This window comes from Bombina bombina, chromosome 3, assembly GCF_027579735.1.
Source record: "Bombina bombina isolate aBomBom1 chromosome 3, aBomBom1.pri, whole genome shotgun sequence".
In the NCBI taxonomy this organism is placed as follows: Eukaryota; Metazoa; Chordata; class Amphibia; order Anura; family Bombinatoridae; genus Bombina; species Bombina bombina.
The window spans coordinates 866,523,350-866,549,826 of NC_069501.1; the positions used below are offsets into that span (position 1 = coordinate 866,523,350).

Sequence of the window (26,477 nt, forward strand, 5' to 3'; positions counted from 1 at the left end):
AACAAGGATGGTTGAAACCCATAATTCGCCATGAACGAGGATAACTTGGAGGAAGCATTAATAGCACTATTACGAGCAAACTCAGCCCAAGGTAACGGTTCAGACCAATTATTGTGGTGATCTGAGACATAGCAACGGAGGAACTGTTCCAGAGCATATTAGACCGTTCCGTAGCCCCATTGGATTGAGGGTGATATGCAGAGGAGAAGGAAAGCTGGGTCCCCATTTGAGCACAAAAGGAATGCCAAAATCTGGAGACAAACTGGCTACCCCGGTCCGACACTTTATCTCCTTGGGTAACCCATGTAAACGGAAGACCTCCCGGGCAAAAATTGAAGCAAGCTCCTGAGCGGTAGGCAGCTTCATCAAGGGAATGCAATGTGACATTTTAGAAAACGGTCAACGACCATAGGGATAACAGTATTGCCATTGGAAACAGGGAGCTCGACAATGAAGTCCATGGAAAGATGTGTCCAAGGATGCTCACCATTAGCAATAGGTTGAAGAAGACTCACAGGAAGACGTCGAGGAGTCTTATTCTGTGCACAAACTTAGCAGGAGGCAACATACGCAGCAACATCAGAACGAAGACCTGGCCACCAGAATTGTCGAGTGACAGACCAAATCATTTGGTTCTTGCCTGGGTGACCTGCGGCTTTAGGATAATGGTAAGTGTGCAAAAGTTTAGTTCGAAGATTCTCAGGAACAAAACACTTACCACTAGGTTTCTCAGGAGGTGCATTGGTTTGTGCAGCCAGGATCTCCTCCCCCAAGGGAGAAGTCAAATTAGTACGTATGGTAGCCAAAATATGGTCAGGAGGTATACCAGGAGTAGGTACAGACTCCTCCTTGGATAGAGGCAAAAATTGTTGAGAGAGGGCATCAGCCCTAACCTTCTTACTATCAGGCAGGTAGGAGACCACATAATTAAACTGAGACAAAAATAGCGCCCATCTGGCCTGTCGGGGCGACAAACGTTTTGCTTCAGATAGATAAGTTAAATTCTTGTGGTCAATAAGAATGAGCACTGGCACGCTAGTACCCTCGAGAAGATGCCTCCATTCCTTAAGTGCTAAAATTATGGCCAGTAATCCCTGTCGCCAATTTCATAATTGTACTCCACAAGGAGACAATTTCTTAGAGAAGAAACCACACGGGTGCAAGGAACCGTGAGGCGTAGGACGTTGAGACAAGAGGGCACGTACTCCAGTCTCAGACGCATCGCCCTCAAGAACGAAAGGCAGGACAGGGTTAGGATGAGCAAGAACTGGAGCGGCAGCAAAGGCAGTCTTAAGACTATCAAAGGCCTTTGCGTAATGTCAGGGTGCCAGGAATCAGACTGAGACGAGAAGTGCAAAAATAATAAAAAGTCCACAAGTCAAATAACAAGCCAGGAATCAAAACCAGAGCTGGTAGTCAGACGAGCCGAGTCAGGAGCCAAAGCGAATAGTCAGATGAGCTGGAATCAGGAACAAGGAAAACAGCAGAGTCAGGGACAAGCCAGGGATCTGGAACAAGGAAGGACGTCAGGCAGCCAGGTAATGCACAGGAACTCTCACAAACAGGTCTGCAACAACGCAAAGGCAAAGCATACTGAACAGAGGCCCTTTAAATAATAAGTTATGACATCACAATTCTGAGACTGCATCCTGTCTCACATGGATGATGCACATCAGACTGGCCATAAAAGGAAGTGCAGAATTTGAGCAGCATCCCCCGCAATGCACCATAGTCAGGAAGAGAGGTGAGTAAAATGGCTGCCAGCAGCACATGGCAAACACAACAGGGAAAAAAACCTTGACATTTCTGATGACTCACGGGTGGAAGGTGAATCTAGAAAAGAGTTCCTTAATTCTACAGACAAACTTTCGGAGGTCAGAAAGTTAAAGATTCTGAATACATGCCGAGCTCTTCAGTCCAATCCTTGGCCATCAGTGGCTCAGTGCATGGAGGTAATTGGATTGATGGTGGTGGCAATGGACATAATTCCGTTTGCTCGTTTTCATCTCAGACCACTACAACTGAGCATGCTCAGGCAGTGGAATGGAGATTATGCAAATTTGTCTCCTCAGATAGATCTGGATCAGGAGACAAGAGACTCTCTTCTTTGGGACGTGCTTCTGCAGACCCTCATGGGTGATAGTGACAACGGACGCCAGTCTACTAGGTTGGGGTGCAGTCTGGAATTCCCTGAAGGCTCAGGGTGTGTGGACTCAGTCGGAGTCTCTACTTCCAATCAATATTCTGGAATTGAGAGCCATATTCAATGTGCTTCAGGCGTTGCCTCAGTTGGCTTCTGCCAAATTTATCCGCTTTCAGTCGGACAACATCACAACTGCGGCTTACATCAATCATCAGGGAGGAACAAGGAGTCCCTTAGCGATGACAGAAGTATCCAAGATAATTCGGTGGGCGGAGGCTCACTTGTTATCTGTCAGCAATATACATCCCAGGAGTGGACAACTGGGAAGCAGACTTTTTAAGCAGACAGTCGTTTCTTCCGGGGGAGTGGGAACTCCATCCGGAGGTCTTTGTTACTCTGATTCTCAGATGGGGCAGACCGGAATTGGATCTGATGGCGTCTCGTCAGAATGCCAAGCTCCCAAGATACGGATCCAGGTCAAGGGATCCTCAGGCAGAACTGATAGATGCCTTGGCAGTGCCTTGGTCGTTCAACCTAGCTTATGTGTTTCCACCGTTTGCTCTCCTGCCCCCGGTGATTGCACGGATCAAACAGGAGAGGGCTTCATTAATTCTAGTTGTGCCTGCGTGGCCTCGCAGGACTTGGTATGCCGATCTGGCGGGCATGTCCTCTCTGCCGCCGTGGAAGCTTCCATTGAGGCAGGACCTTCTCATTCAGGGACCCTTCCAACATCCGAATCTAGTTTCTCTGCAGCTGACTGATTGGAGATTGAACGCTTGATTTTATCTATGCGGGGGTTCTCTGATTCGGTCATTGATACTTTGATTCATGCACGTAAGCCTGTCACTAGAAAGATCTACCATAAGATATGGCGTAAATATTTTGGTTGGTGCGAATCCAAGGGCTACTCATGAAGTAAAGTTAGGATTCCCAGAATTTTATCCTTTCTCCAAGAAGGATTGGTGAAGGGGTTATCAGCAAGTTCTTTAAAGGGACACATTTCTGCTTTGTCGATTTTACTACACAAGCTTTTGGCAGATGTTCCAGACATTCAGTCTTTTTGTCAGGCTTTGACTAGAATTAAGCCTGTGTTTAGACCAATTGCTCCACCCTGGAGTTTGAATTTAGTTCTTAATGTTCTTCAAGGGGTTCCGTTTGAACCCATGCATTCCATAGATATTAAGTTGTTATCTTGGAAGGTTTTATTTTTGGTTGCTATTTTTTCTTCTCATAGAGTTTCCGAGCTTTCTGCGTTACAATGTGACTCGCCTTATCTTATTTTCCATTCTGATAAGGTGGTTTTATGTACCAAACCTGGTTTCTTTCCCAAGGTTGTTTCTAATAAGAATATTAATCAGGAAATTGTTGTTCTTTCCTTGTGTCCTAGTCCTTCTTCTAAGAAGGAGCGTCTGTTACATAATTTGGTCGTGGTCCGTGCCCTGAAGTTTTACTTGCAGGCGACTAAGGACTTCCGTCAATCATCTTCATTATTCATTGTTTTTTCTGGAAAGCGTAGGGGCCAGAAGGCTATGGCTACCTCTCTTTCTTTTTGGCTGAAGAGTATCATCCATCTGGCATGTGAGACTGCTAGACAGCAGCCTCCTGAAAGAATTACGGCTCATTCTACTAGGGCTGTGGCTTCCTCATGGGCATTTAAAAACTATGCTTCTGTTGAACAGATTTGCAAGGCTGCAACTTGGTCGTCTCTTCATGCTTTTTCACAATTTTACAAATTTGATACTTTTTGCTTCTTCTGAGGCTGGTTTTGGGAGAAAGGTTCTTCAAGCAGTGGTGCCTTCCGTTTAGGTTCCTGTCTTGTCCCTCCCTTTCATCCGTGTCCTATATCTTTGGTATTGTATTCCATAAGTAAGGATGAAATCCGTGGACTTGTCATATCTTGTAAAAGAAAAGGAAATTTATGCTTACCTGATAAATTTATTTCTTTTACGATATTACAACTCCACGGCCCACCCTGTCATTTCTAAGACAGGTATTTATTTTAGTTAAACTTCAGTCACCTCTGCACCTTTGGCTTTTCCTTTCTCTTCCTAACTTCGGTCGAATGACTGGATTGGGAGGGAAGGGAGGATCTATATATACAGCTCTGCTGTGGTGCTCTTTGCCACTTCCTGCTAACAGGAGATTTTATCCCATAAGTAAGGATGAAATCCGTGGACTCGTCATATCGTAAAAGAAATACATTTATCAGGTAAGCATAAATTTCTTTTTTACTTGTGCTATTAAACTTTATTCTTTTACTGCAGCATTGAGTTTCCCTTGTCTTTTGCGCTCCATCCCCTTCTAGGACCACCAATAGTACTTTACTTTTGACATCTTTAGTATACCAAATTATATTTTGTATCTTTACATAGGTACTTGTTAGGTTTTTTTTGTTTTGTTTTTTAGCATTTTTGCTCTCACTCCATTTAAACAGAAATAGTCTTGGCTTTTTCAAATTACCTATCAAAACTATATATTTTTTAGTAGACAACCCAAGGGAAGTGTATAAGTGAAACATGACAGCGTCAGGGGCATTGTGTTCTAATTTTAACCAGCACTCTGTTAATTTCTGACTACCAAATAATTTAAATTTATATTACAAAGGTTGTTTTAATACCTGGGGCACTTTATATCCCTTCCCAATCCTTCCCCCCAATAAGGTATAACTGGCGTAAAAAGTGGCTCATCTACCCTAACATAGGGCAATATAGGACATAGTTCCTTAACAGATGGTCTTTTATTAACCCAAACATTATTAGTTGCAATGTGATCAAAATGTGTTTAAGTTCACAATCTCAACACTGGGGCGGGAGTAGAAAAAGGCTGTGACACACTGCAAGCAATGCGGTGCGAGACGAAGCAGCTGCTTTGCACCGCTTCTGAAGTTTAAATATTTCATCTCTCAGTGCTCAGCTACGCGACCTGACGCAGAAGAGTTCTCAGAGATGAAAAGGCAGGACACACTCAGCGCGCACAGCTGTATCTACACGCTGCGCGCCGCTCCGCTTGCAGTGTGTCACAGCCTTAATTGTTGCTAGGGATACCGCTTTATCTACCGCAGTGTGTGAAGGAGCAGGTCATTAAACAGTTTGATGGTCGGACACGAAAAGTGCTACAGGATTGGATCTTGAGGGACATAGATTTCAACCAATCATTATAGATGATTTTTGAATGACAACACAATTGGCTCATCAAAAGCATGGTTGAGTGAGTACTCTTCCAATAGATATGGCGGTATAGTATAGTTAGGAGGATAAGCATCAATAGATAGAAAAAGTAAAGGCGGAGGTTGCTGTGCTATGCTAAAGGAACAAGTCTGATTGACGTCTGGCAAATGAACGTGTTGACCCGGTAAGAAATAGACTGCATGGCGCGGTATTGAAATTTATTTGTGTAAGCCTCACTGTGTCATATCAGGCCAAGCCTGTGGTGCAAAGTAAAGTATGTCAGTGGCAGTAATTTTAATGCAGTCTTTTGTAACATGGCACAAGGGGTTGCTCCTGTTAACCCAAATTAAAGTCAGTGCTACTTTTGTCATCAGGATTAATCTTTTGTATCTTTATGCTTTTGCACATCCATATGTTGCTAAATCATGCAACCTTAAAGGGATATGAAACACACATTTAATTTTTTTTCATGATTCAGATATAGAACGTGCAACAACTTTCTAATTCACTCCTATTATCAAATTTCTTCATTTTCTTGGTATCTTTATTTGAAAAAGCAGGGATGTAAGCTTAGGGGCTGGCCCATTTTTAGTGGGTAGATCTTGTTGAGCTGGTCATTTGGAAAGTAGATTCCAACACAAAAACGTGTGGGCACCCATGTTCTAAAACATCTGTCTAACTCTCCACCCTCCCTTTAGTAGCAACCATCTTAGACACTGGCAGCTGTCTGTTTATATATGTCAGTTTATGTATTTATTTATATTATTATTATTTTTTTTTATTATTTTTTTTCTTGTAGTGTAGAGTCCCCCTTCTTCTCCTCCCCACAATCGTAATATAGGCTTCCCATCCTCTTCCTTCAAAACTCCCCCTGGGCTGCCCACCCATGTCCCACCAAAAATGGGCCAGCTCCTAATCTTACATTCTTGCTTTTCAAATAAAGATAGCAGGAGAACAAAGAAAATGTTCTTATAGGAGTCAATTTGATTATAGTAGTAAATTACAAAGTTGCTTAACATTGCATGAAAGAAAACAATTTGGTTTTAGTATCCTTTTATGCTCTCCAAAGCACACATGAATTGCATAAATTCACGTAAAATAGTTAAGTGATAATTTGTGCAACAAACATTGAAAAACATTTAATATTAGTTCATTTTAGCTTAATGTTGGCTTAAATTTTAGCTTGGTAGTCAGTTAAATTACCTGGGTGCTTGTGCAAGCCACCTCCTCTAGATTTGTGGCCAATCGACTGCTAGCAGGGGGTGTCAATCAACCCGATCGTATGCGATTGGGCGGATTGCTGTCCGCCGCCTCAGAAGTGGAGGTTAAGTTTTTAAAAAAAATATTTATTTAAGTCCAACAATGTGTGTGTGTGTATATATGTATATATGTATATATATATATATATATATATATATATATATATATATATATATATATATATATATATATATATATATATATATATATATATATATACACAGTATATAAAAGTATACAGCATGATTATTGAGCAGACCGCTGCTTCTTAACTTATTTTTCCGGCGAGCCTGAAGACTCACGCGGAAACAGCTGCATATAGCAGCATTCGGGGCATAATAAATCGACCCCATCATGTGTGTTTGACAACCTGACTATAAACCTATTTTGCCTTTACCAGCTACTCTTCAGTTTGAGTGTAGTTTGATAATGAATGTGTTAATTTTTTTTTAATTATTGCAGTCTAATAAATGTGTTCCCTTGTTTTTTTTTCACAGCTTGAATACTGTGCTAGTTTGAAGAATCTTGAGGCTATTGCAGATCGTCCAAACTACAAGTTTTTACAGGTACTCTAAGCATTTTAACAAATGCAACTTCTCAGCTTTTTACTGAAATCTCTAGCCAGCCAAGGAAGTCTGCTGGCTTTTTACAATGTTAGTACCTTGCAATCATAAATCCTATATTGATCAGGTCAGACAGAACGGCTGTCTTATAAAATATTCAATGTATCTTTTTTTTTTATATAAAAAGTAACAGTTTTCACTTTTGGATAATTAAAAAATAATAATTTATGTAAGAACTTACCTGATAAATTAATTTCTTCTGTTATGTGTGATCAGTCCACGGGTCATCATTACTTCTGGGATATAACTCCTCCCCAACAGGAAATGCAAGAGGATTCACCCAGCAGAGCTGCACATAGCTCCTCCCCTCTACGTCACTCCCAGTCATTCTCTTGCACCCAACGACTAGATAGGATGTGTGAGAGGACTATGGTGATTATACTTAGTTTTTATAACTTCAATCAAAAGTTTGTTATTTTACAATAGCACCGGAGCGTGTTATTGCCTCTCTGGCAGAGTTTGAAGAAGAATCTACCAGAGTTTTTTACTATGATTTTAACCGGAGTAGTTAAGATCATATTGCTGTTTCTCGGCCATCTGAGGGAGGTAAAAGCTTCAGATCAGGGGACAGAGGGCAGATGAATCTGCATTGAGGTATGTAGCAGTTTTTATTTTCTGAATGGAATTGATGAGAAAATCCTGCCATACCGTTATAATAACATGTATGTATACTCTACACTTCAGTATTCTGGGGATGGTACTTCACTGGAATTACTCTGTAAAAAGTACATTAAACCTTTTAATAGGTATTTATTATGTTAAACGTTTTTGCTGGAATGTAGAATCGTTTGCATTTTCTGAGGTACTGAGTGAATAAATGTTTGGGCATTATTTTTCCACTTGGCAGCTGCTTGTTTTAATTGTGACAGTTTCGTTTCTCTCTCACTGCTGTGTGTGAGGGGGAGGGGCCGTTTTTTGGCGCTCTTTGCTACGCATCAAAAATTTCCAGTCAGTTACTCTTGTATTTCCTGCATGATCCGGTTCATATCTAACAGAACTCAGGGGTCTTCAAACTTCTTTGAAGGGAGGTAGATTCTCTCAGCAGAGCTGTGAGACTTATATATTGACTGTGATTAAAAACGTTGCTCTGTAATTTTTACGTTTCAAATTTAATTATTGTTACTTTACTAATGGGAACAAACCTTTGCTAAGAGTTGTGTTGTTTTCAAGGATTGATGCTATAACAGTTTTTCAGTTCATTATTTCAACTGTCATTTAATCGTTTAGTGCTTCTTTGAGGCACAGTACGTTTTTGTTAAATAAGATTGTAACCAAGTTGCAAGTTTATTTGCTAGTGTGTTAAACATGTCTGATTCAGAGGAAGATACCTGTGTCATTTGTTCCAATGCCAAGGTGGAGCCCAATAGAAATTTATGTACTAACTGTATTGATGCTACTTTAAATAAAAGCCAATCTGTACAAATTGAACAAATTTCACCAAACAGCGAGGGGAGAGTTATGCCGACTAACTCGCCTCACGTGTCAGTACCTGCATCTCCCGCCCGGGAGGTGCGTGATATTGTGACGCCTAGTACATCTGGGCGGCCATTACAGATAACATTACAAGATATGGCTACTGTTATGACTGAAGTTTTGGCTAAATTACCAGAACTAAGGGGCAAGCGTGATCACTCTGGGGTGAGAACAGAGTGCGCTGATAATACTAGAGCCATGTCGGATACTGCGTCACAGCTTGCAGAGCATGAGGACGGAGAGCTTCATTCTGTGGGTGACGGTTCTGATCCAAACAGATTGGATTCAGATATTTCAAATTTTAAATTTAAATTGGAGAACCTCCGTGTATTACTAGGGGAGGTTTTAGCGGCTCTTAATGATTGTAACACTGTTGCAATACCAGAGAAATTGTGTAGGTTGGATAAATACTTTGCGGTACCGACGAGTACTGACGTTTTTCCTATACCTAAGAGACTAACTGAAATTGTTACTAAGGAGTGGGATAGACCCGGTGTGCCGTTCTCACCCCCTCCAATATTTAGAAAGATGTTTCCAATAGACGCCACCACACGGGACTTATGGCAAACGGTCCCTAAGGTGGAGGGAGCAGTTTCTACTTTAGCTAAGCGTACCACTATCCCGGTGGAGGATAGCTGTGCTTTTTCAGATCCAATGGATAAAAAATTAGAGGGTTACCTTAAGAAAATGTTTGTTCAACAAGGTTTTATATTGCAACCCCTTGCATGCATCGCGCCGATTACGGCTGCGGCAGCATTTTGGATGGAGTCTCTGGAAGAGAACCTTAGTTCAGCTACGCTGGACGACATTACGGACAGGCTTAGAGTCCTTAAACTAGCTAATTCATTCATTTCGGAGGCCGTAGTACATTTAACCAAACTTACGGCTAAGAACTCAGGATTCGCCATTCAGGCACGTAGGGCGCTGTGGCTAAAATCCTGGTCAGCTGATGTAACTTCTAAGTCCAAATTACTTAATATACCTTTCAAAGGGCAAACTTTATTTGGGCCCGGTTTGAAAGAAATTATCATTGACATTACAGGAGGTAAGGGCCACGCCCTGCCTCAAGACAAAGCCAAAGCTAAGGCTAGACAGTCTAATTTTCGTCCCTTTCGGAATTTCAAAGCAGGAGCAGCACCAACTTCCACTGCTCCAAAACAGGAAGGAGCCGTTGCTCGTTACAGACAAGGCTGGAAACCTAACCAGTCCTGGAACAAGGGCAAGCAGGCCAGGAAACCTGCTGCTGCCCCTAAGACAACATGAATCGAGGGCCCCCGATCCGGGACCGGATCTAGTGGGGGGCAGACTCTCTCTCTTCGCCCAGGCTTGGGCAAGAGATGTTCAGGATCCCTGGGCGTTAGAGATCATATCTCAGGGATACCTTCTAGACTTCAAATTCTCTCCCCCAAGAGGGAGATTTCATCTGTCAAGGTTGTCAACAAACCAGATAAAGAAAGAAGCGTTTCTACGCTGTGTACAAGATCTGTTATTAATGGGAGTGATCCATCCGGTTCCGCGGTCGGAACAAGGACAAGGGTTTTACTCAAACCTGTTTGTGGTTCCCAAAAAAGAGGGAACTTTCAGGCCAATCTTGGATTTAAAGATCCTAAACAAATTCCTAAGAGTTCCATCGTTCAAAATGGAAACTATTCGGACAATCTTACCCATGATCCAAAAGGGTCAGTACATGACTACAGTGGATTTAAAGGATGCTTACCTTCACATACCGATTCACAAAGATCATTACCGGTATCTAAGGTTTGCCTTCTTAGACAGGCATTACCAGTTTGTAGCTCTTCCATTCGGATTGGCTACGGCTCCAAGAATCTTCACAAAGGTTCTGGGTGCCATTCTGGCGGTACTAAGACCGCGAGGAATTTCGGTAGCTCCGTACCTAGACGACATTCTGATACAAGCTTCAAGCTTTCAAACTGCCAAGTCTCATACAGAGTTAGTTCTGGCATTTCTAAGGTCGCATGGATGGAAAGTGAACGAAAAGAAGAGTTCTCTCTTTCCTCTCACAAGAGTTCCATTCTTGGGGACTCTGATAGATTCTGTAGAAATGAAGATTTATCTGACAGAAGACAGATTAACAAAGCTTCTAAATGCATGCCGTGTCCTTCATTCCATTCAGCTCCCGTCAGTAGCTCAATGCATGGAGGTGATCGGCTTAATGGTAGCAGCAATGGACATAGTACCCTTTGCACGTCTACATCTCAGACCGCTGCAATTGTGCATGCTGAGTCAGTGGAATGGGGATTACTCAGACTTGTCCCCTACTCTGAATCTGGATCAAGAGACCAGAAACTCTCTTCTATGGTGGCTTTCTCGGCCACATCTGTCCAGGGGGATGCCATTCAGCAGGCCGGACTGGACAATTGTAACAACAGACGCCAGCCTACTAGGTTGGGGCGCTGTCTGGAATTCTCTGAAGGCTCAGGGACAATGGAATCAGGAGGAAAGTCTCCTACCAATAAACATTCTGGAATTGAGAGCAGTTCTCAATGCCCTTCTGGCTTGGCCCCAGTTAAGAACTCGGGGGTTCATCAGGTTTCAGTCGGACAACATCACGACTGTAGCTTACATCAACCATCAAGGAGGGACAAGAAGCTCCCTAGCAATGATGGAAGTATCAAAGATAATTCGCTGGGCAGAGTCTCACTCTTGCCACCTGTCAGCAATCCACATCCCGGGAGTGGAGAACTGGGAGGCGGATTTCTTGAGTCGCCAGACTTTTCATCCGGGGGAGTGGGAACTTCATCCGGAGGTCTTTGCCCAAATACTTCGATGTTGGGGCAAACCAGAGATAGATCTCATGGCGTCTCGCCAGAACGCCAAACTTCCTCGCTACGGGTCCAGATCCAGGGATCCGGGAGCGGTTCTGATAGATGCTTTGACAGCACCTTGGAACTTCGGGATGGCTTATGTGTTTCCACCCTTCCCGCTGCTTCCTCGATTGATTGCCAAAATCAAACAGGAGAGAGCATCAGTGATTCTAATAGCGCCTGCGTGGCCACGCAGGACTTGGTATGCAGATCTAGTGGACATGTCATCCTGTCCGCCTTGGTCTCTACCTCTAAGACAGGACCTTCTGATACAGGGTCCATTCAAACATCAAAATCTAACTTCTCTGAAGCTGACTGCTTGGAAATTGAACGCTTGATTTTATCAAAACGTGGTTTTTCTGAGTCGGTTATTGATACCCTGATACAGGCTAGGAAGCCTGTTACCAGAAGAATTTACCATAAGATATGGCGTAAATACCTATACTGGTGCGAATCCAAAGGTTACTCCTGGAGTAAGGTTAGGATTCCTAGGATATTGTCCTTTCTACAAGAAGGTTTAGAAAAGGGTTTATCGGCTAGTTCATTAAAGGGACAGATCTCAGCTCTGTCCATCTTGTTGCACAGGCGTCTATCAGAAAATCCAGACGTCCAGGCCTTTTGTCAGGCTTTAGCTAGAATCAAGCCTGTGTTTAAAACTGTTGCTCCGCCATGGAGTTTAAACCTTGTTCTTAACGTTCTACAAGGAGTTCCGTTTGAACCCCTTCATTCCATTGATATAAAGTTGTTATCTTGGAAAGTGTTATTTTTAATGGCTATTTCTTCGGCTCGGAGAGTCTCTGAGTTATCAGCTTTACATTGTGATTCTCCTTATTTGATTTTTCATTCAGATAAGGTAGTTCTGCGTACTAAACCTGGGTTCTTACCTAAGGTAGTCACTAACAGGAACATCAATCAAGAGATCGTGGTTCCTTCTCTGTGCCCGAATCCTTCTTCAAAGAAGGAACGTCTTCTACACAATCTAGATGTAGTTCGTGCCCTCAAGTTCTACTTGCAGGCAACTAAGGATTTTCGACAAACGTCTTCCCTGTTTGTCGTGTACTCTGGTCAGAGGAGAGGTCATAAGGCTTCGGCTACCTCTCTCTCCTTCTGGCTTCGTAGCATAATTCGTTTAGCCTATGAGACTGCTGGACAGCAGCCTCCTGAAAGAATTACAGCTCATTCTACTAGAGCTGTGGCTTCCACTTGGGCCTTTAAGAATGAGGCCTCTGTTGAACAGATTTGCAAGGCTGCAACTTGGTCTTCGCTTCATACTTTTTCCAAATTTTACAAATTTGACACTTTTGCTTCTTCGGAGGCTATTTTTGGGAGAAAGGTTCTTCAGGCAGTGGTTCCTTCTGTATAATGAGTCTGCCTATCCCTCCCGTCATCCGTGTACTTTTGCTTTGGTATTGGTATCCCAGAAGTAATGATGACCCGTGGACTGATCACACATAACAGAAGAAAACATAATTTATGCTTACCTGATAAATTCCTTTCTTCTGTTGTGTGATCAGTCCACGGCCCGCCCTGTTTTTTAAGGCAGGTAGATATTTTTTAAATTATACTCCAGTCACCACTTCACCCTTGGTTTCTCCTTTCTCGTTGATTCTTGGTCGAATGACTGGGAGTGACGTAGAGGGGAGGAGCTATGTGCAGCTCTGCTGGGTGAATCCTCTTGCATTTCCTGTTGGGGAGGAGTTATATCCCAGAAGTAATGATGACCCGTGGACTGATCACACAACAGAAGAAAGGAATTTATCAGGTAAGCATAAATTATGTTTTCTTTCATATTGGCAAGAGTCCATGAGCTAGTGGCGTATGGGATATACAATCCTACCAGGAGGGGCAAAATTTCCCAAACATCAAAATGCCTATAAATACACCCCTCACCACACCCACAATTCAGTTTAACGAATAGCCATGCAGTGGGGTGATAACATAAGGAGTAAAAAAGCAGACAAAAAAGAGGAACTGGAAATATAATTGTGCTTTTATACAAAAAATCATTAACACCAGAAAAAGGTTGGGTGTCATGGACTCTTGCCCATATGAAAGAAATTAATTTATCAGGTAAGTTCTTACATAAATTATGTTTTCTTTCATGTATTTGGAAAGAGTCCATGAGCTAGTGACGTATGGGATAGAACCCAAGATGTGGAAGTCCACAGAAGAGTCACTAGAAAGGGAGGGATAAAATAAAAACTGCCATTTTCCACTGAAAAAATAAATCCACAAAAAATTTTTTTCTCATAAATTGAAAGAAAACATCTTAAAATATTAGCAGAAGAATCAAACTGAAACAGTTGCCTGAAGAACTTTTCTACCAAAAACTGCTTCAGAAGAAGCAAATACATCAAAATGGTAAAATTTAGTAAATGTATGCAAAGAAGACCAAGTTGCTACTTTGCAAATCTGATCAACCAAAGCTTTATTCTTAAAAGCCCAAGAAGTGGAGACTGATCTAATAGAATGAGCTGTGATCCTCTGAGGTGGGGACTGTTCCGCCTCCAAATAAGATTTGTGAATCAAAAGCTTCAACCAAGATGCCAAAGAAATGGCAAAAGCCCTTTCCTAGAACCAGAGAAGACAACAAATAGACTAGAAGTCTTCCTCAAATCTTTAGTAGCTTCAACATAATATTTAAAAGCTCTTACAACATCCAAAGAATGCAAAGATCTTTCAAGAGCATTCTTGGGATTTGGACGCAAGGAAGGAACAACAATTTCCCTACTAATGTTGTTAGAATTCACAACCTTAGGAAGAAATGTAAACACAGTCTGCAAAATAACCTTATCCTGATGGAAAATCAGAATAAAAGACTCACAAGAGAGAGCAGACAATTTGGAAACTCTACTAGCTGAAGAGAGCCAAAAGAAACAATACTTTCCAAGAAAGTAGTTTAATATCCAAAGCATGCATAGACTCAAAAGGAGGAGCCTGCAAAGTCTTCAAAACCAAATTAAGACTCCAAGGAGGAGAGCTTGATTTAATAACAGGCTTGATACAAACCAAAGTCTGAACAAAACATTGAATATCAGGAAGCTTAGCAATCTTTCTATGAAATTAAAACAGAAAGAGCAGAGATTTGTCCCTTCAAAGTACTTGCAGACAAACCTTTATCCAAACAATCCTGAAGAAACTGTAAAGTTCTAGGAATTCTAAAAGAATGCCAGGAGAATTTATGAGAACACCATGAAATATAGGTCTTCCAAACTTGATAATTTTTCTTGAAACAGACTTACGAGCCTGTAGCATAGTATTAATCACTGAGTCAGAGAAACCTCTATGACTAAGCACTAAACATTCAATTTTCATACCTTCAAATTTAACGATTTGAGATCCTGATGGAAAAATGGCCCTTGAGACAAAAGGTCTGGTCTTAGAGGAAATGGCCAAGGCTGGCAACTGGACATCCGAACAAGATCCGCAAACCAAAACCTGTGTGACCACGCTGGTGCTATCAGAAACACATACGATTGTTCCATAATGAACTTGGAGATCACACTTGGAAGAAGAACTAGAGGCGGAAAGATATAAGCAGGTTGGTAGCATCCACCATCTCTGCCTGAGGATCCCTGGACCTGGACCGGTACCTGGGAAGTTTCTTGTTTAGATGAGAAGCCATTAGATCTATTTTTGGAGGACCCCACATCTGTACAATCTGACAAAATACATCTGGATGGAGAGACCACTCTCCCGGATGTCAGGTCTGACGGCTGAGATAATCCGCTTCCCAATTGTCTACACCTAGGATATGCACCGCAGAAATTAGTCAAGAGCTGGATTCTGCCCAAGAAAAGTATCCAAGATACTTCTTTCATAGCTAGGGGACTGCTAGTTCCACCCTGATGATTGACATATGCCACAGTTGTGATATTGTCAGTCTGAAAACAAATGAATGGTTCTCTCTTTAACAGAGGCCAAACCTGAAGAGCCCAGAAAATACCACAGAGTTCTAAAATATTGATTGGTAACCTCGACTCTTGAGGTTTTCAAAACCCTTGTGCTGTCAGAGATCCCCAGACAGCTCCCCAACCTGAAAGACTTGCATCTGTTCTGATCACAGTCCAGGTAGGACAAACAAAAGAGGCCCCCTGAATTAAACGATGATGGTCTAACCACAAAGTCAGAGAGAGTTGAATGTTGGGATTTAAGTATATCAATTGTGATATCCGAGTATAATCCCTGCACCATTGATTCAGCATACAAAGCTGTAAAGGTCTATTGTGAAAATGAGCAAAGGGGATCGCGTCCGATGCTGCAGTCATGAGACCTAAAACTTCCATGAACGTAGCCACTGAAGGGAATGATTGAGACTGAAGGTTTCGACAAGCTGAAACCAATTTCATTCGTCTCTTGTCCGTTAGGGACAGAGTCATGGACACTGAATCTATCTGGAAACCTAAAAAGGTGACGTCTGAGGAATCAAGAAACTCTTTGGTAATACGATTTAATTAATCACTGGCAAGTTTAAAAGAGCTTAGTGTGTGGATTATTTATGCAATTCGTGTCTCTCTACACATATCTGTACATTTCTACATTTCTGTATATATCTAGAACCTAGGTAGTCTGGCACTATTTACCTTATCTTAATTTCCAGTTTTAGCAATGTGTCAGTTTCCCTCATATAAAAAGGTTTTGTGGTTAATGCCCCACTATTTTACATTAATATAGCAGTTTGCACACCATTGTTATGTATTCCCTACTATATCTAGCCCATTCTTAGGTCAGCCTTACTTTAACCTTCATCACATCAGTTATCCATCTCACTATCTTAACATCAAGCGTTAAGTTTAGCTACTAATTTAATATAACACTATACTACACTTAACTTCCAGTATCCCTACAAACTAGTATACTGCTCCATCATATGTATCTGGTTTTGCATTGTATTTTATTATGAGGTTCTCTAGTTCACTAATAATGTATCTGCAGGTTAATTACAACAATTGTGCCTATATTATTGACCTTGAATGTTTACATTGAGCTAGGATTCATTTCATTTTGTTTTTGATTCATCTATACCTAAGTTGTATAGCTTCTTTGACTATATGTGTGGTTAAGTGGTTAGATTCCTTACCTAGCGAACTATAGGTCACGAGTTCGCTTCCCACTTAGACTGAAGAAAATTCTAATGAGTATATATACATTTTTCTAAACTTTATCTTTTCATTTTTGATAAGTAATATTTTTTCACTACTATTTATGATTTTTTTCTTTTTTTCTTTTGTTAAGATATGGCTCTGTATTTAATGCATTATTATAATGTCACCGTTAGCAATTCATTTATTTACTTATTCACTTTCTGTGTATATAGAGGTTAATTGTATCCTTTCACTATTAGGAGATCTAAGTTTGAAATGTTTACATATTACATATTGTGTTCCAAACAGCTGTGTTCATTTGTGTGTTTTAGTTTTAATGGCTGTAGAATAGGGGTTATTTAAAAGTAAACTCTGCTAGTTTCAGTTATGCTATGAATACGGCTCAAGCCGAAACGCGTATGCTCTAATTCACAGCTGTTTGAACTATGGACTTTGTGTGTTTTAAGGTGGAGTGAATTTGAACTTTTAAACTACCCTGTTGGGAGAAATAAATGTTAAGTTTTATTTTACTACGGATTGGCTCAATTCCTTTATTTTTCATAAGCCTTTGAAGAAACAACACTAGTTGATTTGTGTGAGATTCGGCTAAATGTGAAGACTGAGCTAGAACAAAGATATCATCCAAATAAGGAAACGCCACAATACCCTGTCTTCTGATTACAGATAGAAGGGCACCGAGAACCTTCAAAAAGATCCTTGGAACTGTTGCTAGGCCAAATGGAAGAACGACAAATTGGTAATGCTTGTCTAGAAAAGAGAATCTCAGAAACCGATAATGATCTGGATGAATCGGAATGTGAAAATATGTATCCTGTAAGTCTATTGTGGACATATAATGACCTTGCTGAACAAAAGGCAAAATAGTCCTTATCTTACATAACGATTCAAAAACTTCAGATCCAGAACTGGCCTGAATGAATTTTTTTTTATTTGGGACAATGAATAGATTTGAATAAAACCCCAGACCCTGTTCCTGAAACGGAACTGGTATTATTACCCCTGAAAGCTCTAGATCTGAAACACACTTCAGAAAAGCCTGAGCCTTCACCAGATTTACTGAAACGAGAGAATCTTCTCACAGGAGGTCTTACTCTGAATCCTATTTGATACCCTTGAGTGACAGTACTCTGAATCCACTGATTTTGAACAGAATCTGCCCAAATATCTTGGAATAATTTCAATCTGCCCCCCCCACCAACTAAACTGGATCGAGGGCCGCACCTTCATACAGACCTGGGGGCTGGCTTTGGTTTCTTAAAATGCTTGGATTTATTCCAACGTGAAGAAGGTTTCCAATTGGAACCAGGGTTTTTAGGGGAAGGATTGGTTTTCTGTTCCTTGTTCTGTCGAAAAGAACGAAAACGATAAGAAGCTTTAGATTTACCCTTAGATCTTTTATCCTGAGGCAAAAAACTCCCCTCCAGTGATAGTTGAAATAATTGAATCCAACTGAGAACCAAATAAATTGTTACCTTGGAAAGAAAGAGATAGTAATCTAGACTTAGATACCATGTCAGCATTCCAAGATTTGAGCCATAAAGCTCTTCTAGCTAAAATAGCTAAAGACATAGATTTAACATCAATTTCTCTTGTAAGGTGTATCCAGTCCACGGATCATCCATTACTTGTGGGATATTCTCATTCCCAACAGGAAGTTGCAAGAGGACACCCACAGCAGAGCTGTAATATAGCTCCTCCCCTAACTGTCATACCCAGTCATTCTCTTGCAACACTCAACAAGCAAGGACGTTGTAGGAGAGAGTGGTTAAATATAGCTAGTTTATTATTTTTAAATAGTACCGGAGTTGTGCTATTTTATCTCAGGCAGTAAATAGAAGAAGAATCTGCCTGAGGTTTCTATGATCTTAGCAGGTTGTAACTAAGATCCATTGCTGTTCTCACATATGTCTGAGGGGATTACACAGATGAGGTAACTTCAGCAAGAGAATGGCGTGCAGTTTATTCTGCTATCAGGTATGTGCAGTTATAATTTTTTCTAGAGCTGGAAAACACTAGAAAATGCTGCTGTTACCGGATTAATGTAAGTTAAGCCTGAATACAGTGATTTAATAACGACTGGTATCATGCTTACTCCCAGGGGTAATACCCTTATGATATTGCAATATAAAACATTTGCTGGCATGTTTAATCGTTTTTATATATGCTTTGGTGATAAAACTTTATTGGGGCCTAGTTTTTTCCACATGGCTGGCTTAAATTTTGACTAGAAACAGTTTCCTGAGGCTTTCCACTGTTGTAGTATAAAAAGTTACAGTTGGTGCACTTAAAATTACAAACTGTGACATCCAGCTTCCCTCAAAGGCCCTCTGAATGCTATAGGACATCTCTAAAGGGCCCAAAGGCTTTCCAAAGTCGTTTATTGGGGAAGGTAGCGCCACAGCTTGCTGTGGCAGTCAATTGTGACTGTTAAAAAACGTCTATTTCGTTTGTTTTTTTGTTTTTTTGATCCGTTTTTTTGAACTAAGGGGTTAATCATCCATTTGCAAGTGGGTACAATGCTCTGTTAGCCTATTATACAAACTGTAAAAATTTCGTTTGATTTACTGCATTTTTTCACTGTTTTTCAAATTCTGACAAAATTTGTTTCTCTTAAAGGCACAGTACCGTTTTTTATATTTGCTTGTTAACTTGATTTAAAGTGTTTTCCAAGCTTGCTAGTCTCATTGCTAGTCTGTATAAACATGTCTGACATAGAAGAAACTCCTTGTTTATTATGTTTAAAAGCCATGATGGAACCCCCTCTTAGAATGTGTACCAAATATACTGATTTCATTTTATGCAATAAAGATCATTTTCTGTCTTTAAAAAAATATTCACCAGAGGAATCTGATGAGGGGGAAGTTATGCCGTCTAACTTTCCCCACGTGTCAGACCCTTTGACTCCCGCTTAAGGGACTCACGCTCAAATGGGTGATGTTAATGACTCAGGAGAGATACCTGATTCTAATATTTCTACATTTAAATTTAAGCTTGAACACCTCCGTGTGTTGCTTAGGGAGGTTTTAGCTGCTCTGAATGACTGTGATACCATTGCAGTGCCAGAGAAATTGTGTAGACTGGATAAATACTATGCAGTGCCGGTGTGTACTGATGTTTTTCCAAATACCTAAAAGGTTTACAGAAATTATTAATAAGGAATGGGATAGACCAGGTGTGCCGTTCTCTTCCCCTCCTATTTTTAGAAAAATGTTTCCAATAGACGCCACCACACGGGACTTATGGCAGACAGTCCCTAAGGTGGAGGGAGCAGTTTCTACTCTAGTAAAGCGTTCTACTATCCCTGTCGAGGACAGTTGTGCTTTTTTTATTTTAGATCCAATGGATAAAAAATTAGAGGTTACCTTAAGAAAATATTTATTCAACAAGGTTTTATCCTACAGCCCCTTGCATGCATTGCCCCTGTCACTGCTGCTGCGGCGTACTGGTTTGAGTCTCTGGAAGAGGGTTTACAAGTAGCGACTCCATTGGATGACATACTTGGCAAACTTAGAGCACTTAAGCTAGCCAATTCTTTTATTCTGATGCCATTGTTCATTTGACTAAACTAACGGCTAAGAATTCTGGTTTTGCTATACAGGCGCGCAGAGCGCTATGGCTTAGATCATGGTCAGCTGACGTGACTTCAAAATCTAAGCTACTTAACATTCCCTTCAAGGGGCAGACCCTATTCGGGCCTGGTTTGAAGGAGATTATTGCTGATATCACTGGAGGAAAAGGTCATGCCCTTCCTCAGGACAGGTCCAAATCTAGGGCCAAACAGTCTAATTTTCGTGCTTTTCGAAACTTCAAGGCAGGTGCGGCATAAACTTCCTCTAATGCTAAACAAGAGGGAACTTTTGCTCAATCCAAGACGGTCTGGAGAGCAATCCAGACCTGGAAAAAAGGTAAGCAGGCCAAAAAGCCTGCTGCTGCCTCTAAGAAAGCATGAAGGAACGGCCCCCTATCCGGTAACGGATCTAGTAGGGGGCAGACTTTCACTCTTCGCCCAGGCGTGGGCAAGAGATGTTCAGGATCCCTGGGCGTTGGAAATTATATCCCAAGGATATCTCCTGGACTTCAAAGCTTCCCCCCCAAAAGGGAGATTTCACCTTTGACAATTATCTGCAAACCAGATAAAGAGAGAGGCATTCTTACACTGTGTACGAGACCTCCTAGTTATGGGAGTGATCCATCCAGTTCCAAAGGAGGAACAGGGACAGGGTTTTTACTCAAATCTGTTTGTGGTTCCCAAAAAAGAGGGAACCTTCAGACCAATTTTGGATCTAAAGATCTTAAACAAATTCCTCAAAGTTCCATCTTTCAAGATGGAAACTATTCGTACCATCCTACCAATGATCCAGGAGGGTCAATATAAAAAAAAATGACTACAGTGGATCTAAAGGATGCTTATCTTCACATTCCGATACACAAAGATCATCGGTTTCTCAGGTTTGCCTTTCTAGACAGGCATTACCAGTTTGTAGCTCTTCCTTTTGGATTAGCTACAGCCCCAAGAATCTTTACAAAGGTTCTAGGGTCGCTTATGGCGGTCCTAAGGCCGTGGGGCATAGCAGTAGCCCCTTATTTAGACGACATCCTGATACAGGCGTCAAATTTCCAAATTGCCAAGTCTCATACGGACGTAATTCTGAGGTCGCATGGGTGGAAAGTGAACGAGGAAAAGAGTTCTCTATCCCCACTCACAAGAGTTTCCTTTCTAGGGACTCTGATAGATTCTGTAGAAATGAAAATTTACCTGACGGAGTCCAGGTTATCAAAGCTTCTAAATTCCTGCCGGGTTCTTCATTCCATTCCGCGCCCTTCGGTGGCTCAGTGTATGGAAGTAATCGGCTTAATAGTAGCGGCAATGGACATAGTGCCGTTTGCACGCTTACATCTCAGACAGCTGCAACTATGCATGCTCAGTCAGTGGAACGGGGATTACACAGATTTGTCCCCTCAACTGAATCTGGACCAAGAGACCAGGGATTCTCTTCTCTGGTGGCTATCTCGGGTCCATCTGTCCAAAGGTATGACCTTTCGCAGGCCAGATTGGACAATTGTAACAACAGATGCCAGCCTTCTAGGTTGGGGTGCAGTCTGGAATTCCCTGAAGGCTCAGGGATCGTGGACTCAGGAGGAGTCTCTCCTTCCAATAAATATTCTGGAACTAAGAGCGATATTCAATGCTCTTCAGGCTTGGCCTCAGTTAGCAACTCTGAGGTACATCAGATTTCAGTCGGACAACATCACGACTGTAGCTTACATCAACCATCAAGTGGGAACAAGAAGTTCCCTAGCGATGTTAGAAGTTTCAAAAATAATTCGCTGGGCAGAGATTCACTCTTGCCACCTATCAGCTATCCATATCCCAGGTGTAGAGAACTGGGAGGCGGATTTTCTAAGTCGTCAGACTTTTCATCCGGGAGAGTGGGAACTCCATCCGGAGGTTTTTGCACAACTGATTCATCGTTGGGGCAAACCAGAACTGGATCTCATGGCATCTTGCCGAACGCCAAGCTTCCGTTTTACGGATCCAGGTCCAGGGATCCCAAGGCGACACTGATAGATGCTCTAGCAGCGCCCTCGTCTTTCAACCTGGCTTATGTGTTTCCACCGTTTCCTCTGCTCCCTCAACTGATTGCCAAGATCAAGCAGGAGAGAGCATCAGTGATTCTGATAGCACCTGCGTGGCCACGCAGGACCTGGTATGCAGATCTAGTGGACATGTCATCCTTTCCACCATGGTCTCTGCCTCTGAGACAGGACATTCTACTTCAGGGTCCTTTTAACCATCCAAATCTAATTTCTCTGAGGCTGAATGTCTGGAGATTGAACGCTTGATTTTATCAAAGCGTGGCTTCTCCGAGTCAGTTATTGATACCTTAATAGAGGCACGAAAGCCTGTCACCAGGAAAATTTAACATAAGATATGGCGTAAATATCTTTATTGGTGAGAATCCAAGGGTTACTCATGGAGTAAGGTCAGGATTCCCAGGATATCTTTTCTCCAAGAAGGTTTGGAAAAAGGATTGTCAGCTAGTTCCTTAAAGGGACATATTTCTGCTCTGTCTATTCTTTTGCACAAGCGTCTGGCAGATGTTCCAGACGTTCAGGCATTTTGTCAGGCTTTAGTTAGAATCAAGCCTGTGTTTAAACCTGTTGCTCCACCATGGAGCTTAAATTTGGTTCTTAAGGTTCTTCAAGGAGTTCCGTTTGAACCTCTTCATTCCATAGATATCAACTTTTATCTTGGAAAGTTCTTTTTTTTTTGGTAGCTATTTCTTCGGCTCGTAGAGTCTCTGAGCTATCTGCCTTATAATGTGATTCTCCTTATCTGATTTTTCATACGGATAAGGTAGTCCTGCGTACCAAACCTGGGTTCTTACCTAAGGTGGTATCTAACAAGAATATCAATCAAGAGATTGTTGTTCCATCCTTGTGTCCTAATCCTTCTTCGAAGAAGGAACGTCTATTACACAATCTGGACGTGGTCCGTGCTTTAAAGTTTTACTTACAAGCTACTAAAGATTTTCGTCAAACATCTGCTTTGTTTGTTGGCTACTCTGGACAGAGGAGAGGTCAAAAGGCTTCGGCAACCTCTCTTTCTTTTTGGCTAAGAAGCATAATCCGCTTAGCCTATGAGACTGCTGGACAGCAGCCTCCTGAAAGGATTACAGCTCATTCCACTAGAGCTGTGGCTTCCACTTGGGCCTTTAAAAATGAGGCTTCTGTTGAACAGATTTGCAAGGCGGAGACTTGGTCTTCGCTTCATACTTTTTCAAAATTTTACAAATTTGATACTTTTGCTTCTTCGGAGGCTATATTTGGGAGAGAGGTTTTACAGGCAGTGGTTCCTTCCATTTAAGTACCTGCCTTGTCCCTCCCTTCATCCGTGTACTTTAGCTTTGGTATTGGTATCCCACAAGTAATGGATGATCCGTGGACTGGATACACCTTACAAGAGAAAACACAATTTATGCTTACCTGATAAATGTATTTCTCTTGTGGTGTATCCAGTCCACGGCCCGCCCTGTCATTTTAAGGCAGGTAATTTTTAAATTTAAACTACAGTAACCACTGCACCCTATGGTTCCTCCTTTCTCGGCTTGTTTTCGGTCGAATGACTGGCTATGACAGTTACGGGAGGAGCTATATTACAGCTCTGCTGTGGGTGTCCTCTTGCAACTTCCTGTTGGGAATGAGAATATCCCACAAGTAATGGATGATCCGTGCACTGGATACACCACAAGAGAAATAAATTTATCAGGTAAGCATAAATTGTGTTTTTGATGATATAAAAAATAGCATCACAGATAAAATGATTAGCATGTTGAAGCAAACGAACAATGCTAAACAAATCAGGATCTGTATCCTGTTGCGCTAAGCTATCCAACCAAAAGGTTGATGCAGCCACAAAAATCAGCCATAGCAATGGCAGGCCTGAGAAGATAGCCAGAAAATAAATAAGCTTTCCTTAGATAAGATTCAAGTTGCCTATCTAAAGGATCTTTAAAAGAAGTACTGTCTTCCATAGGAATAGTAGTACGTTTGGCAAGAGTAGAAATAGCCCCATCAACTTTGGGGACTTTTTCCCAAAACTCTAATCTAGCCGCTGGCAAAGAGTTCAACTTTTTAAACCCAGAAGAAGGAATGAAAGAAGTACCAGGTTTAATCTATTCCTTAGCAATCACATCAGAAATAGCATCAGGAACTGGAAAAACCTCAGGAGTAACCACAGGAGGTTTATAAACAGAATTTAAACTTTTACTAGTTTTGATATCAAGAGGACTAGACTCCTCAATATCCAAAGTAACCAACACTTCTTTCAATAAGGAACAAATATACTCAATCTTCTGAGGTAGGATCTTCTGAATCAGGGAGATCCTAGTCAGAGGATGATATATTAGTATGTTGTTGGTCATTATAGATTTCATCAAATTTATGAGAAGTTTTAAAAGACCTTTTACGTTTATTAGAAGGCGGAATAGTAGACAAAGCCTTCTGTATTGCATCAGCAATATAATTTTTCATATCAACAGGGATATCATGTACATAAGATGTTGAAGGAACAACAGAGACTGTACTGATGGAAATTATTTTCTGCGTGCAAAAGCTTATCATGGCAACTGTTACATACTACAGTCAGAGATATAATCTCAGCTAATTTTCAACAGATACACTTAGCTTTGGTAGAACTGTGATCAGACAGCAGGGTTCCAACAGTTGCTTCTGAGACGGGATCAGATTGAGACATCTTGCAAAATGTAAAAGAAAAAACATTAAAGCAAAATTTACAATTTCCTTATATTGCAGTTTCAGGAATGGGGTAAAAATGCAAACAGCATAGCCCTCTGAGCATATAGAAGGCAAGAGGCATATAGGAAGTGGGGTGAAAAATAAACTAAATTGTTTGGCGCCAAGTATGATGCACAACGCAAAAGGAAGTTAATTTTTTTTTGGCGCCAACATCTGGAAATGACGCAACTCGCGTCATAACAGACGCAACCTCATGCAAGGAAAACCTGGCGCCAACTAAGACGCCGGAAATGACGAACTTGCGTCATCAAAGACGTACCTTGGCGCCAAGAATGAAGCAATAAATAACAGCAAGCCTAATATTGCCCGCAAAAGAAAAAACAGTCAATTTGAAAAAAAGGACTATACCCCAGGTAAGACAAATAGCTTCCTAAACATGCTTCCCAAACTCAAACTGACAGTCTGCAAAAGGAAATATACATAGACCTGACTCATGGCAAATATAAGTAAAATACATATATTTAAAACTTTATGTTAATACATAAAGCGCCAAAACCATAGCTGAGAGTGTCTTAAATAAGAAAAACATACTTACCAAAAGACACCCATATACATATTGCAGATAGCCAAACCAGTACTAAAAAAGTATCAGCAGAGGTATTGGTATATAAGAGTATATCGTCGATCTGAAAAGGGAGGTAGGAGATGAATCCCTACGACCGATAACAGAATCTTTGAAAAGATTTCCCACGAGGAAAACCATAACATGAAATAGGCGATACTCCCTTCACATCCCTCTGACAAACACTGTACTCTGAGAGGAATTGGGCTTCAAAATACTTAGAAGCGCTTATCATAGAAGAAATCAAGCACAAACTTACTTTACCACCTCCATAGGAGGCAAAGTTTGTAAAACTGAATTGTGGGTGTGGTGAGGGGTGTATTTATAGGCATTTTGAGGTTTGTGAAACTTTGCCCCTCCTGGTAGGATTGTATATCCCATACGTCACTAGCTCATGGATTTTTGCCAATTACATGAAAGAAAACAAAACTAAACTAAAAGTAGCACCACAGTGAAATGTAACTAGTATGTGGAAATAAAAGGACGAGACAGTCAAAAGTGAAATGCACATTAGTGCATTTCATTTTTGTTTAGAAGCATATGCCATACACATGTAATGGCAAAAATGCTTCTAGCAAAAGTTGTCACAGTTTCAGTGATATTTATTCTTCTGCACGTTACTACTGTTTTGGTAATAATTTTTCTCTGCACAAGTGCATGCGTAGCATATGTGTATATGCTCTGTGCACCCACATGAAATTATATAACATTATTTTAGTGCTAGCTTTATGTAACATAATATTGCTGCTGGAATTTTTAGACAGAGCAGGAGCGAGCTGCCCAGATGCGCTCAGGGGGAAAACCAGACCCGCTCAGTAGAGCACAGAGGGCGGGTCTGAAAACACCTCTTTTTTTTTTTTTTTAATAAAAATGCCAGCAGCAATATTATGTTACATAAAGCTAGCACTAATATAACGTTATATAATTCTGCACTGTGAAGAAGAATTATATAACATTATTTTCTATGTTTACTGCCCTTTTAACCCCTTAATGACCACAA

General features: G+C 41.1%; 1 protein-coding gene across 1 annotated transcript in view; it reads left to right on the forward strand.

The window, feature by feature from the left end:
- The window catches only part of TGDS (TDP-glucose 4,6-dehydratase), a 465,953-nt gene that overhangs the window by 67,378 nt on the left and 372,098 nt on the right, over window positions 1–26,477 (forward strand). Inside the window, exon 3 of the mRNA XM_053707844.1 lies at window positions 7,068–7,136. Within this exon, the coding sequence (XP_053563819.1) occupies window positions 7,068–7,136 (69 nt within the window). The remainder of the gene's footprint in view (window positions 1–7,067; window positions 7,137–26,477) is intronic.